Below are 16,577 nucleotides of genomic sequence, written 5' to 3'. Positions count from 1 at the left end.
CTCGGAGTCATTATAGACGACAAGCTGACCTTCGGCAGCTACGTCGACTATATATGCAAGAGAGCGTCGACTTCTGTTGCGGCACTATCGAGGATGATGTCCAACAGCTCAAAGGTGTGCGCCAGTAGACTTTGGCTACTGGCAGGCGTTGCCGTATCTATCCTCAGGTATGACGGTCCGTCATGGTCAAGAGCACTGAGGGTAACCAGTTACCTACAGAAGCTGGAGAGCACCTACCGCGTGATGTGCCTCAGAGTGATATCTGCTTACCAAACGGTATCACACGATGCATCCTGCGTGATAGCGAGCATGATGCCAGTCGGGCTGGTCATACGGGAAGATGAGGAGTGCTTCGAGCTACGTGGAAATAGAGGAGCCCGCGAGCGCACCAGGGTGACCTCGGTCGCCAGATGGCAGCGTGAGTGGCATAACTCCTCGAAAGGTAGTGGACCCACCGGCTGATACCTAACATATCGAACTGGGTGGGCAGACCCCATGGGGAAGCTCACTTCCATCTGACACAATTCCTGTCAGGCCATGGCTGCTTCCCACAGCACCTCCACAGGTTAGGGCACGCGGATGTCCCCGCCTGCCCTGACTGCCCAGGTGTGGACGAAACTGCCGAACATATACTGTTCGTATGTCCTCGTTTCGACGTCGAAAGAAGAGCAATGCTTGACGTTTGCGGCTGGGATACAACCCCTGATACCCTTATTCAGCGGATGTGTCAATCGGTGGAGAAGTGGAACGCAGTCTGGACTGCAACCACCCAGATTGCCTGTAGGCTACAGGGAATTTGGCGCACCGAGCAACAGACGACGGACACGACTAACTAGTGATTGGTTAGTTGGAACGAGAAAGGCCGAGCGCAGAAAAGTAAGTGAATGGGCTGTTCATACTGAGGCAGGTTTGGCGCAGCGACTGGCAACCGCGTGGCAGAGGAGCGAAATGGTGATCATCCAAGTCAGTCTCACACGGTATGTTAAGGGTGAGCACAAAAGTCAGCATCACATGGTATGTTAGAGGTGAGCACCAAAGTCAGCCGCACAAGGTATGAAAACGGTGAGCACCCAAGTAAGCCTCACATGGTATGTCAGAAGTGGGGCCTAATAAAAATGTCCCACATGGGATGCCATAGGGAGCGACAGAGGTGTAATAGAGTGGTTCGATTAAGAGTGAACCAGGTGATAGGGTGAGCATCCAAGTCAGCCTCACATGGTATGTTAGAGGCTAGCACTAAAGTAAGCCTAGCAAGGAATGAAAAAGGTGAGCACACAAGACTATCAAATATCCAACACGTTAAAGTTTTAAGTTCAGAAACATATCGGCTACAAGTTGACAAAATTGTTTTCATGCCCTATGGGACGAGACATATGACGAAGTAAAGCTATTTTACTGCAATAAAATATCGGAATGAAAAACAATCCACCATGTTGTCTAGCATCGTTTGGTTAAAGCTCATTGAATATTTTAGGCCGGTTTAAAAGTTAGTCCGGTTTAAAAACAGTTAGCACGCCTTTGTGCTTACGGCTATAAATGTCTTAACACAACGTTAATGTTATGGATTCGTTGTTTTTCAAGTTGTGCTTTTATTGTGAGAGGTGAAAATGTCGCGTTAGGGGACAACAGAGCAAAATATTGATTTTTCAACCTTCACTTGTATTTATCATAAAACCTGCTCTATCTCAAACTTTAGAGTATCTAATTGTTCTAGGAATTTGATCATCGATAGTCACAGAACAATGCTGAATACTTAGATTTTCGAATTTTTATGAAACTTTTTTCACGACCGATGCAAACGCTGCGTTAGGGGACAACACCAAAATGAACACACGCACATGAAGTGTTGTCCCCTAACGTAACCCAAGTGTTTGTTGAAGCTCATGTATATTACCTCTAAACCTGTAAATAACTCAAAATAAAGATTTGAAATGCCAAGCTAGATGTATTTCTTGTTTCACCTTAATGTGTATTTGACAATTGATATTTAGAAATCAAATTAAACTGAATTGAGAATAGGACACACCGCACACCACAGTCTGGCCCGGTATAGAAGAAATTGTGGACCACAATCGCCACTTTCTAATGGTTCTGAAAAGGTGGTTTTAAGTAGTTTTGGTAAGTTGAATACATTATTGACTTCGGAAAATATATAAAAAAAGGCTGTCAAACGATTATATTTTATCAGAACACATGCTAGTGAACTCGGGTGACTCGTAGTTATGCTGCCTAAGCTCAACCCTCATTAGCAGAAGACAAATATTAAGCCCGTACGATATTAAGCCTGTTCTAATGACCCTACCACTTCTAGTTTTCCGATCTGTTTACTTCACATCCTTGCTCTCACTTGAGTACTATGGCTCTAATTTTAATAACCTTCCCAGTAATCTCTAGCTAATTGAATGTCGTTAAAATGTAAAAAAGAAAATGCGACTAACATAGTCGAAATAAAAAAAGGAAAAAATATAAATAATTTAATTCTTCTGTGAAACCTACTAAATATAGTATGTACCAGAAACACGATTTGAAAGAAATGATTTAATAATTCAAATATCAAAAGAATTGTCACGTGTGACATCATTTTTTTATTTAATATTGATTGTTCAAATTATTATATAAAATTATCATCGATTTCGCGACGGTATATCGATCGGTTTAGCCACTTAAACACTATCAGGCATGTTCTTCAAGTATATATGAACAAAATTCAGTCAGTGAGTGATTGTTAGAATATTGGAAGTTATTGTCCCTATTTACAATATGAAAATTAAGTTAGGCTTTAATGGATTGAGACAACCATTCTCCTAAAAAGACATAGAAAAATTTCAACTGCAATATGTTAATACTAGCTAATATTTTAATTTATTTTTATGTTATTTGATAGTTCTTCGATAAGGTTTTTGTATCTTTCATAGCTTCGTTGTATACTAGAAAATATTTCCATACCCGTTTCTAAGCAAAGTACAAAGTGAAATTAAATAATTTCTGTTTACCGTTGGTGGTTTACCAATTATACCCATTTATCACAATTCAGCATCCAAATAGAAATCATCTGTTTGCTAATTCTGTATTCATACTTAGAATATATTAATCCGCTTTAGAGAATACAAACGAGACAGGATTGTCACATTTTTAATACATTTTGCATCTAAATAGCCGGCAGACAGTCCGTTTCAACTAGAAGTAAGTGTGATTCTACTTATTCTCATTTCATTTTTATCTAACAGAACTAGCACGCAAAAATATGGTTAATGATTTTTCTCGCTATAGTCGAAATAATATTGTTCAATAGATATTACTCTAATTTGTTCATAGACAGTACGCAGAATGAAGGCGTATGGAACCTCCGCGATTATAATCATCTACTTCTGGCGCTCATATTGTAGACCTAATTTTCGAAGTACTTTTTCAAAATCCTGCACTAATAGTCAGAAACCTTCATATATCAATCGTAATAACGGGACAGTAGAGATTTCAACATCTCTTATACTGCCGCTAGAAGCATAACTGTCCCATGTGCTATGGGAAACCCTATACACATGGGACAATTATGCTTCTAGCGGCAGTATATGTCCTAGGTGTATTTGTGATATTCGTTATCCTGTTAGAAATCACCCTCTCCAAAAAACTTCCAATTGTATCCACAACTCTTACACACTTAGTTTGAATTACTAGGTGCCGATAAATTTTGCTGGGGTTTTTAACGTCTCACAGAGGAGTAACTAGAACAAATTCTTGGCCAATAACCAAAATATTTTTTTTTCGACTTTGTTTTGTTATATTTTTTCACATTGCTAAAAACCTACTGTACAATGTGGCAAAATTAATTTATTTATTTATTCATTTTATTTATTTGTTTTATTTCCAACGAACCTCAGCGGTCTTATTGAAATTCTAAAGCTACTTGGTACAATTACGTTTACACAAAATAACATAACAACATAATGGGCATATTTTACAAGTATTTCACTAATTAATCTAACACAATAAAACAAAATATAAAAATATCACAAATGTTACAGTATGTACTTCAGTGCGGTTATGGTGCCCATGGATCTCCTGAATAATTCCTACGAAATTCTCGATACCGTATGCCTCGTGGCCACGTTCCTCGAGGGGACCATTCATAAATTACGTAACGCTTTAGGAGGGGGAGGGGGTTTGACAAGTTGTGACATAGGTGAGAGGGAAAGTAAGCTAGATCGTTACGTAACATGTTTTACCGAAGAAAAAAAAAATTTCAAGGAATTTGTTACGTAATAGGGGAGGGGGATGAATAAATTTATGACAATTTGTTACATGTGGGGATGGGGGAGTCAATTTTGGGCAATTTTTGCGTTACGTAATTTATGAATGGTCCCCGAGAAAGAGCTTTTTTCTTCATTGAAGAGTGTTGCTCAATCTTGAATGACACAAAGTCGAGGGCTGTAGTGTCTTGCCAAGCCGGCACAAGCTTCTTAACCGCTAAAGGTTATCCAAGCATGTTGAAACAAGATTAGTCACTTGTTCTTCGCTGACGTCACTACAAACGTTCGAGAGAAATAACTTGAAATTTGTGCTGGATTCTGAAATGCTACCAGCCATTTTCGATTGCGTCGATGACAACGGGTGAATTCGCTCAATTTCAGTAACATTAGCTACGTTCTCAGATAAATTATTCGATGCAGATAATTCAACCAAGCTGTTCACGGATGCGTTCAACTGATCGATACTGGACTATAAACGAGCAATCTCATCATCGCGTTTCTTTTCACGTTGTGCATGAAATGATTCTAAAGATGAAATAGTGCTACGAAATCTTGCATTTTCCAACACGTCGCGGCTCCTATCGCACATCCAGAAAACATTTGAGTTTTTGCATGCTTCAATTTCGTCTTCAGATAAACCAGTACATTTCTTGTGAAATACGCGCCAATCATCGCAAAAACCATCGCAAATCACTATTTCGGTTTTTTGAACGTGAAACGTACACTCAGGGTTGCCAGATAGAATTCCTTAATATCGGTAGGGTCACTAAAAGTTTATCGGTAGGCCGGATTGTTGTCCCAAAAACGTAGTGTTGACATAGAATTGTAAAATACTGAAAACACAGATCTCAGACCAAATCCAACCCAAAAAATGAATGTTGAGTAGGATGTTTCCAAAATCAATAAAAATCGGTAGTTTTCGGTAGGAATAACAAAATATCGGTAGTTTTGCCTTGGTCATCTTTGAATCGGTAGGGAAGACCAAAATCGGTAGGACTACCGGTAAATCGGTAGGTCTGTCCACCCTGCGCACACTTCCGAGTGGGAAGCTCCCACAGTTAATTTCCATCTTTCAATGCAAAGCGTAAACAGATAGTATGAGGCGGGCGATCACTCCCAATTAAACTCATTCCGGAACCGGTTCGGATTTCTGAATGGAGTCATTATGGATTCCAAATCAAATGCAACAACCGATTCCGACTCAGAATCGGTTGTTGCATTTGATTTGGAATCCATACTGACTCCATTCAGGATTCCGAATCAAATTCCGAATGGTTTGACCGGGCTGCTTCAGCTGCCAGTCAGCTTATAGCAAAAACACAAAAGACAAAAGGCTTCGCCGCTAGTGTTTATTCGTCCCGTTAATTTTGTTTAAAAACAAGCAAAACTTCCACTTGTTTAGTAACACGATATTATTTAGTAACGGTAAACGATTAATACTACGTAAAACTTCAGTTTGGTAATAAGTTAATAGCCGTAAGCACAAAGCCGTACCAACAGTTTTTAAACCGGACTAACTTTTAAACCGGCCTAAAATATTTGGTAAGCTGTAATCATACGATGCTGTCATTTATATGGCTGCGTTCTGAACTGCGTTACACGTCAATGTTAAAAAACAACAAATTCAAGTTAAAGAAAATGAGTAAATTAGACAACATGGTGAATTGTTTTTCTTTCCGATATTTTCGTGCAGTAATATAGCTTTTCTTCGTCAAATGTCTCGTTCTATAGCGTTTGAGTACAATTTTTGTCAACTTGTAGCCGATATGTTTCTGAACTTAGAACTATAACATGTTGGATAGTTGAAAGTTGGCCGATGATGTACAGCACTTTGTAATGACATAATATTAAATGCACAAAAGAAAATAAACTGCATGTTTTTATTCAGTTTGAATAGGCGCTCGTCGAGTTAGAAGTGGTGGTTGTAATTGTTGCCATGATAGTTATTTCTCGACAAACATATGATTACGAGGTAAAAGCCAACTGTCAAAATTCTCTTTGAAAGGAAATTCCTGACAAATCGTTACTGGATAAACACAGTTCATAGCAGTTACACACTCAAAATCTATTACCTACCAGTAGGTAATTTTAATTTGCTGTCTTTATTTCGCGGCCGGAAATCAAGGGAGAGGGAATGATTTTTTTACTCAAAATTAATGGAATGAAGTTTAGTCGGCTTTGGGGATTATCTCATTATTTTTGGGTAAATTTGGACTCCCTCTCTTTCGTTTTTCGTTGGAGGAAGTAGGATGCGCAGATTTAAGATTATCTACTGCTAGGAAATGCAAGTTTTCTGTGTAATGCGGATAAATATGCACGGTAAAACAAACTTTACCCATTGTATTCAAATTGCCCATTTTCGGAAATTATTCGAGCTGTCACAAAAATGGGTATTTTTTGCTACTAACAATGAGTGCTTTTTATCCATTTCACACTCGATGAGATAATGTCCATTGACATTTTAATCTTAATAATGAGTGCAAAATCATTAAGAATTATTTTAAGCGAGTTAACCTGCAAACTAAGGTTCGTACCGGAACCTGCAAATTATCAGCCTGCACTAGGGGCAGATCACTCTAGAAATTTATAACAAATTTGCACCAAATTAGAAAAAATGCATTTAATTTTCATTTTTGCATCAACTTTGCACTCCCTCGCAGAAAATTTTGTTTAACAAACGTCCTACGCTGATTCACTTTGTTCGACGTTTTATTGAATGTAGAGCTGATTTTTTTGTAGGGTTTTGACGTCTTACACGCAACGCAAAATACATTGCACGCAACGCAAAATTTCTATTTTGATGGCAAGAAATGCATTTAATTTAGCTGATTTTTAAAAATGCATCACAAGTGATCTGCCCCTAGGGCCTGCATCTAAATCCGTGGCGGAAACGGAACATTTCAGCAACGCTCATAAAACAACGGCTGTTTAGACATCTTTATTGCGAGCAAAGAGAGCCATATTTATCCAGAAGAAAGCCGAAGAGATGATTGAAATTAACGAAATGTATGCAAGAGAAGCATGACAAATTTTCGCATATTTTTGTCTTCTTCCGGTAACACGGCAGTTACATCACTGTAGAGGTCAATCGACAGCTTGGTTAATAGGATTTATAACATAAGTATTGAATCAAACAAAATAATTTTTTCGAGCAATTTCATCACAAGATGGTGGCTCTGCAGCTTTTTTACCTTAGGTGCGTTTTTTAAAAGGGGTCCACGGCCGTGATTTTTAACCTAGGGCCAAAAACTAAAGTTTTTCTGATTCCTTGTCAATAGCGACGTACGTAGGATTTTTCCGATATATTAATTTTCCGCGGAATGGATTTTGAGTGAAAAAACGTCGAAAATGTCATAAATCTTTTGAAATATTTGTATCACTCGTCCATGGAATAGAAATCTGACATTTTAGCCTGGTGGGGCTTATTTTACCATCCTACCCACCTTTTCTACTAACCATGCATATGGAAGACCTACTTTGCTGAAAATGAAGTAATCCAAATTATCAGCACGATTACCCAATCAACCCTGAAATACCAAAAGTCCAGTAATTTTAATTAATAAAAATTACAATTAGTTACTTCCTATAGTCTGCGATCTGTCTGATAATGAATTGACCATTATAAATTTACAAATTGAATCTGATACTGGATGCAGACAGTGAATCACGATCTCGACGAAATCCGGTGTAAATCATATCTCAAAATTTCTTGGACCAATCGTTTTGAATTTTGCACAGTTTTTCTTCTTCATATCATTGCCCAGGCTACAAGAGCTTTTTGCAAACTGCTTAATATTATTATTTTACAATAACATGTTAATCGTTGTTTTAGCAATAATCGGACTTTGATTTTAAAGTGCCACGAGAAAATCGACCAAAAAATAAAAGCTCCCTTAATTACTTGTGAAATGCTGTGAAAAACAACTGTGAAAATGTCTCAACGTTTGTTCCTAAGACAAGACATGACAATAGAGGGGGTCGTTTTTGTTCCAATTTTACGTCAGAACGTTCCAGCTCCTGATTGGTTGATTCTGACTTTTTGCACTGTACGCAATGTTACTGCAGGGATAGCTAAATGATGTTTGGCAGTGTTGTTATATTTCTAGAAAAATAATGTTATTACTTTTGACAAATAATATTATTATCGTTAAAAGAGTAAATATGAATAAATGAATCTAAAATTTGTCAGAAAATGGTTTCATCAAACCTTACTAAACACCCATGACATTGAAAAACGGTACCCTTTATTAATATAATTGATTCAAGATACAAAATATTGCAGGCATAAAATAAATTAACAAGAATCCATTTTCATTTTAAAAAATAGCAACACTGTTCGGAAGATTTCGGCAGGGTGGAAATCTGCGAAAAGAAGAATGTCGAATGAAAAACAAGAAGCCGATTGTCACGTCTTGTCTTAGGTTTGGTCCAGTAGATTTTGAGTTATAGTGTATACTGCAAAACAAGTTTTCGATGTGGCGCCTGACTGAAAAAACAAACAATCTTTGTATCGAAAATACCTGCCGATGATATTTTACACAACCCCCCTTAAGTTCCGACACGATTTAGGCGATTTTTCCGCATTCAATTTTTTGCTGTTCTATCATTAAGAATTAAACCAAAATTTGTACTTCAGCGGAAATGCAAATCGTTCAAGATATGCTAGAAACGTATATATTACGAAAAAATATAAGTAAGCTCCGATAACATTTAAATAACGATCAAAATGAGAATATTTGTAGCAGCTTGTTTGCCGTCATATTTAAAAGTGTTACTTATATATGTTTTATGGCATGGCTTCATTTACAATTTTTTATTCAATCTTAGTTTTGAGCTCCTTCGAAAGCAGTAAAAATATAATACTTGCTTATTGTGTTTCTTGTGAGAAGATATAACTAGGAAAGGTTTTAAATTGTGATTATGTATTCTTTTCTTTTACTCTTGTTAATATAACTAAAAAATTGTGAGCAAATTAAACTTCACTCATTTTGATAGCCATAGGTACACTAACAATTGAAAACAATTTTCATCTCTGAATCCAATTATAAAATGTCGTTCGACGGTTTGTTTCAAAATAATTCGACATCTGCTAACCTGCAATATAACTCTTCGATGCGGCGTTTTGAGATAAGCGTGAAGCACCTTCTAGATATAGGACGATAAAGAATATTAAAAAAAAATTGCATTTAAAATTCGATTACACCTGTTTTTCGTACGGGATAAAACTTGCTTACTTGCCCTCATATGGTTTGTGTGCAACATGGGCCATGACAATGCAAATGAAAGTCAAAAGTTGATTGAAATTATTGAGATAGATGCAAGAGGAACATGGCGGCATTTTACACTGTTTTTTTAGTTTGGTTACAGGATGCAGCCATTTCTGCAATGGACTTATCCAGCTGCGTTAGTATTGTGCCGTTTTGACGTTTAAATTGGGAGGAAAGCAAATCATTTGCACTGCGAATTGGGAGGAAAACAAACCGCTTGTGGGCTTAAGGGGAGGGCGGTAGTATAAAAATGCGAGATCTCAGTGTGCGTATTTTAAACGTCAGATATCTCAATGACAGGTACTAACGTCTTAGGCCGGATTAATCTCAGGCCTAAAATCAAAGATAGTACCGTGTGGCGGTACCAACTAATTTCAAGCTTACCGCTATAAATGTACTAAAACGATGGCAACACTGGAAAATTGGCTTTCTTGCAGAAAAACAACAATACCGAACAGCACGGATCAACTGCAACAGACAACTTCACAAATTAGGAGCATGTCAAAAATTGTTAAGGAATTTTTCCATGGATGCAAAATGGCGATATTTTAAGGGGTTGTTTAATCATTTTCATTATATATCCAGCAATTTTGCTTTCTAATGATGATGACTGTATTAAATAAGAACATATTATTACAAACGTAGTTGAACACAACCATTTGTATAACCTCATCCTAAAACTAACAGAAAATGTTGGTGTTGCGGTGCATTGCACTCACTATAAAAATACGTTTTAAAAATTTTATTCCAAACTTGAATGACAAAAAAATATATTAAACGGCAAGATCCGGCAAAGTTGCTGAAACACTATTATGAATCAAGATTTCAACTATCCCTAAAACAAAAGAATTTCAGCTGAAGATTGCTGATTTGTTCAGAAATTTAATAACTAAATTCGACGAATTGTCTGTGAAAAAACGAATTGACAGTGAAAAGACTAATTGCCAGTGAACTTAAAAGAATGGATTGATTTTTTTTAAATCATTTGTATTTTCTAAAAATTTAAATAAAATCACCTGAGAATTCGATCTTCACATTAGAACGCATCCCTTAATCATTTAATGCTAAATAACAGATGAACACTGATAATTTTGATATCCAATGCGCTTTCTGAAAATAAAATCAACAAAAACTCAGAAACAAAACAGATCTGTCAATGTATATTATCAAAAGCTTCAGCTTTCCTCTTGGAAATACGGACTTCTTTCCACATTCAGTGGAAACGATCAGTGACAGTGTAGGCTATTTTCGGCAAATTAAAGGCTACAAGAAACGAAAGCTATGAAATTAAAAGACGGATAGGTATTCTAGAGATAATCCTCATCTATCCAATCGGCGTGGTCGGCGATCTTCGTCAAATTTTACCCGTTAGTCGACACCTACTGATGAAATCAGTTCTTGCTTAAGGGGGTAGGATTATTGTTGAAAAAAATACCGTACTCAAAAAAAATGGCGATGCCGAGAGTGTTAGTCTATTCAGTCAATAATGCAACATTTAAGCAATATTTTCCTAATTCACCGCAAAATATTGAAAATTGGGTGTGTTATAGTGAATCTTCAGGAGACACCTTGAATAAATGCGATGTACAGCATAACTCAAAATCTACTGAACCAAATTGTTTGATTTTACACATTTCTCCTTCATATCATAACATCATTAAAGATCTTTGTCCACAAAAATAAGTTTCATGATTTTTTAAACGAAAATTGCATTTTAGCTGCAGAATGCTACGAAAAATTCAAATATCAAGAAAAAATAAAAGCTTCCATCAATACCTGGGGATATGTAGAAGAACTGTGCAAACCTTGAAAACGATTGGTCCAATATATTTTGATTTATGATGTAGACCACAAAGCAAAGCAACGAGATACCTCCAGACATTCTCTGTCACTGGCTCAATTTTCAGTATTCTGCTATGATATTTGAAGAAATATTGTTCAATTGTGACTATACGGAAAGTGAATGAATATACTAACACTCTCTGTATCGATTTTTTTAAATGTGCCACTTTTTATGAATTAACTTTACCCACGTCCACTAACACTCCGTTATGTCTTCGTATCATTGGAAATATGTTTCGAAAACAGAACTTTTCACTATATGTGCATTCTTTTAATGAATGATTCTTATAGTCACCTTCGCAGGTCGATTCGCCAAAAAAAGTTAGATATATGGATTGGGAAAATGTTAATCGATGCAACAATAAATTGCGCCACATTTCCACATGATTTTGTAAAATAATACAATCTATTGAAGGATTAATCGATTGCGTATATTGACTTCCATTTCATACACTACTCCATCTAAAATAAAATCGATGGAAATTCTGTTACGCATATAAATCTATGGATTATCGCGTTGAATTATTTAATTCAGTCGATTCACCATGCTTTCAGGAGTATTGGCTTTAAACGTAACCTACCCAACCGTCTCCGTCAGACGAAGGTTTTTATATTTAATCGAAAGAAAAGCTCTTTCAAGGATTTTTTGCGATTAAGGAAGTTGCTAAAGGTGTAAAATGACCTAAAAATATTCGAAAATTGACAATAACTTTGTTGTTTCGAGAGCTACAGATTCATCGTTGTTATAAAAAATGTGTATTTTATCGCTTTTAACAACTTTGTAGAAGACACTTTTAATAATAAAAAGTAATCGTAAAAAATTATATTCGAAAAACTGTTTTTAAGGGGTCTATCCCAAGCAAACTTACATATCTCGCTACTGTTACTATATAAAGCTTTAGTATCTTCAGTAAAGTTTTTCGCAATATTATTTTCTAGAACTTCACTGAAGAGAGCGAGCTTCTAGCTAAATTATTTGGGGAAATAAAATTTCTATCTCACTTTTAGGGGATTAATCACTCAATTCATTATATCAAAAGATGCATCTATTTATATCTTTGTAAGTTTCTCTTCTTAGAAACAATCCATTCTTCAAAACCAATGGTTCAGGAGTTATTGAATTTTGATCGTGAAAACGTCATTGTGCAACACTGTGGACCGCATGTGCTGCAATTGAAACTTTGTGTGCCTATTATATTAGTTACTGCGCAACATCGACCCACCACAACTGTGCTTTGGTTGAAAAATTTCATTTAAGCGACCATTGTAACTAGAAAATATAAAGGAGCAGACGTACTGCTACCTCGAATTCGAATGATACCAAGGGATTTCAAACGATTGTGCCTAGGAACACAGAGCAATTTATTTATTTGTGTTCCAGGTGGTCAAACTAAGAACATTGTCTATCCGCGAGAATTACAATAAGTTTCTTCTTTGTAAAAAAAATATTTGTTATTTTAAGTATATTTAAAATATTTCGTTTAGTCCTGACGGATGTAGCGAAGCGCACCGGGTTACAGCTAGTCAGTTATAAATTTAGAACGGAAAAATAGGACTAGGGAGGCTCGATCGAAAGGAAGAGTGATGAACAATGACGTTTTTTCCTTTCTAATGATAAACGTCGTTATCGGATTTTATGAGCATTTAATTTTTTTTGTTGTTGTATCCATTTCAAAAATAGCCACCCAGTGGGAATGAAAATTAAGAAAAATAAAAAGTAAGTCAAGAATTGAATGATGTAGAAGTTTTATACAAGGCTTCGATTAAAAATCTCTTATTATGTTCCTAGTATGTTGTTGTATGTATACGTTGATGTGTTATTTCATACACACATTCCATACGACGTTCGACACATTTAAAAAGCGCATATATACAAACGCCCGTTCACACGCGATTATGAAGTCTCCACTCTCGATGTAACAGCATAGGTCTATGCCTTTAGTTGGACTAATTGACCTTAAGCAGAGTTTTGGTTGGTGTCAGTTCATGAAATGGAACCCTTTCGAGTACCTAGCTCTACAGCTTCAGTTGGACCACATACAAAAAATGATATGTTGATGTTAGTATATAATTGAAACATGGATTTGTTTCCAGGTTATGATTATCAAATATGATTTTTTTTTTAATGTAGCTATGCTTACATACTTCGCGTTGCGTGGAAAAATCTGCGTTTTAAATTCCTTCACAAAACATCATATTGAATACTAGTTTTGTTATCAACAAAAAAAAATCGATTTCTGAATGAGTTTTCAATATTCACTCACCAATAAGCAGAAAAAGTTTTCAACTCTCGATTCTATATGTTTAACCTTTAAAACGATAAAATTAATAACAAATTGCACACTTTACATGGGTTAAGCTTATCATGATATTGCAATAGTAGAACAAAGCATGCAAACTGAAAATATCACCATTTTGCTCAAAATAAAAAAAAATGCGTTTCCTTTTGAAATCAAGCATTGTTTTGCAATTTTTATGTGCATGTAGAACTTTTTCAGTGGATTGGGGGCTTCTATCTGGGCCAAAACCGGGTACATTCCTAATGTTTTCCCAGCAACTTTTAATTGAATAGCTTTTCGAATGGATTTCTTCAACTGCGCATTGATTTAAATTAACAATCGCTACTAATATTGATCTTCTTTCTATAATACCGTACTTGGAAAATATTCAACATATTGTACCTACAATTGATTAAAACATTAATTGTTGATCAATTCAGTTTGGCACACAACAAACACTTTCTGTCCAAGTTTAATCGTGCATAGTCTTCTGAAACTCCATTCGGCGTAAGTGCTGCATCATGTTACGTGGGCCGTCCAGATCAAGCTGAATTCCGAGCAGTATAATCAAGACAAATCACTGCATAATTCTGTGATAATGTATCAGCATTTGCGTTCATATGCGTGACAGCAAAAGTGTACGATAAAATTCAACTGCTAGGGTCGATGTCCAATATCATATCCATGTCATATTAAAAGAGTTGTCAAAAATCTATGGAGGATGACAATATACCAATCAAAAGATTTCATTCACCATTTTATAGAATACAAATTGCTATAAACCTTATTTACTAAGGTAATTAACAATACTAAAGGAACATATCTACCAGTAGTTACGACACTGCAAATGTACAAAAAACATTTTAATGAGACATGAAACTACATGTTCATTTTCTGCGTTACAGCTGCCAGGAAGCTGAAAGCTTAGGGAAGATAAAAATTTCATTTATGTTTTCAACCAATTTAACGAATCAAACTTTTGGGATTGCAATTATAAAAGTACTCCTTGACGATTTGCATCGACATTAGGCGCCTAACCACCTGCAGCCATTGATATTCGACGATTATTGGAACACTCCCCCTAATGAACCTAATGTATTCTATTTTATCTTCGTTTCTTCCCCAGATGTCTCGGTTTAAAATCTCCATTCATCCAGTTCCGGTCAGAGTTGGAGGTGCTGTCCAACAATAGCATATCGTTGAACCTAACAGAAATTCGACACAAGCTAAAAAGTGTACAAAATTTGGATCACTTCATACGTCCCGTCGATAATGGGCGAAAGGATGATAGCAAAAAACAACTTCTTGCCGCACTATCTACATCAACGGGTGTGGTCAATACGCTTCCTAGCAACATGACGATTACATTTCTGACCACAACTCCACCATCGTTTGTGAATCATTTTGAAATAACGACAGAGACCAGCATTTCAAACGACGTGGATATGGAAAAGAAAACTTTCAGCGAGCATATGATAGCTGACGATAGCAGCAAAAAGGAAAGAAAATACATAATACCGTTAGCTCTAAAGACATCATCGAATGAAAAGGAAAAGACTTCGTCTATATTTCATGGGTCGTCAACCAATATTGACGACTTGAAGCGTCATATTTTGATGCTCCAAAACCTGACACAGTCCGATAAGAGCTTCCAGAGCAAATTTGTAGTTTTTCCTGCATTGCAAAAAAACGGATCGGTAGCTGTCAGTGCCGGAACATCGACCACTATTGCCCCAACAACTACCTTTCGACCTCCATTCCACCATATGCCTGTGCTACAAATTAAAGAAGATCAAAATTCCGCAAAGGTCTTTCCAGAAAAGTTTACACGACTGCGCCCGACCATCAATATGCCCAGGCAAATTCTACCCAATTCACAAGATATACTGACCGATAATAAAGACGACATGTTCAAAATGGAGAAAATTACAATTGTCCCACAGGTTTACTTACAAAACGACCAAACTCCGGATTCCATGCCAGAAGAAGAGAATAATAATAATTACGACAACAACAACGAAAGAAGAAAAGAGATCAAAGCAAATGACGGAGAGAGTATCAAGAATAAAAAACCGTCGCCGCCCGTCTATCATGGTAAAGGAGGCACGGGAGAAGAGATAGGCTATAAATCTCCACTGTCGGCCACAATACCACCGGCTCGAAAAATCGGACGCAACAGAACAACGCTGGCGGCATTGGCGTCTAGCGCGGTACAAACGGCCATCGCCGCTGATGATGTTGATAACGCTCCTACACGTGGCTCCGGTACTGGTGGTGCTATACGTACAAGAGGGGGAAATGGCAAAAAACGGAATCGGAAGAATAAAAAGCTGTCCGAGAAACCAATTAACTCCAATCCGGTTCAAGACTTTGACGGTGTAACGAATCAAAGTTCAAACGCAAACAGAACCAAAGCCGGCAGGAAAGGTGCTAAACGGCTTCAAAGGCTTCAACAGAAAGCGGTTATGTTGCAGCAATTAACATCCAGCTCATCGACTGTTGCGTCCCCTACGGCGCCTCCCACGTCCAGTTCCAATCGAAAACTTTCGCGTTTTCGACGTGCAGAATGGCCAGCAATCAAAACTCATCGCTCCCAGCTGGAACATTCGCCGACCAGAGATAGCACAATGATTCCGATTTATGATATTAACAGCTCCAGTGTTAGTGCCATCAGTGGTGTAAGTAATAGTGTTAGCTTTAGAAATGGCACTGTTACAACCATCGATAGTAGTAGCACCAGTGGTAACCATAGCGAGAAAGATATAATCAATTTAAACCCAGACCTCTGTTTCAAAGTCAATGGTTTAAGCGGAGGCCAGCAGAAATTGTGCGCCCAGCACACCAGCGTAATGCCGGCAATTAGTCGTGGTGCTCGAGCAGCGATACAAGTTAGTATTTTAATCGAATTTGAAAATAAATATTTAACGTCATAATTGTACACT

The 16,577-nt window shown here is 36.9% G+C and overlaps 1 protein-coding gene across 1 annotated transcript in view; it reads left to right on the top strand.

The window, feature by feature from the left end:
* LOC131682729 (protein Wnt-5) overlaps positions 1 to 16,577 on the top strand; it is a 167,296-nt gene that overhangs the window by 79,108 nt on the left and 71,611 nt on the right. Inside the window, exon 2 of the mRNA XM_058964426.1 lies at positions 14,762 to 16,523. Coding sequence (XP_058820409.1) covers positions 14,762 to 16,523 — 1,762 coding nt within the window. The remainder of the gene's footprint in view (positions 1 to 14,761; positions 16,524 to 16,577) is intronic.

Source organism: Topomyia yanbarensis, chromosome 2 (assembly GCF_030247195.1).
Source record: "Topomyia yanbarensis strain Yona2022 chromosome 2, ASM3024719v1, whole genome shotgun sequence".
Classification (NCBI taxonomy): domain Eukaryota; kingdom Metazoa; phylum Arthropoda; class Insecta; order Diptera; family Culicidae; genus Topomyia; species Topomyia yanbarensis.
The sequence above is the reverse complement of the archived record's forward strand: the minus strand, read 5'-3'. Positions and strand labels throughout refer to the sequence as shown.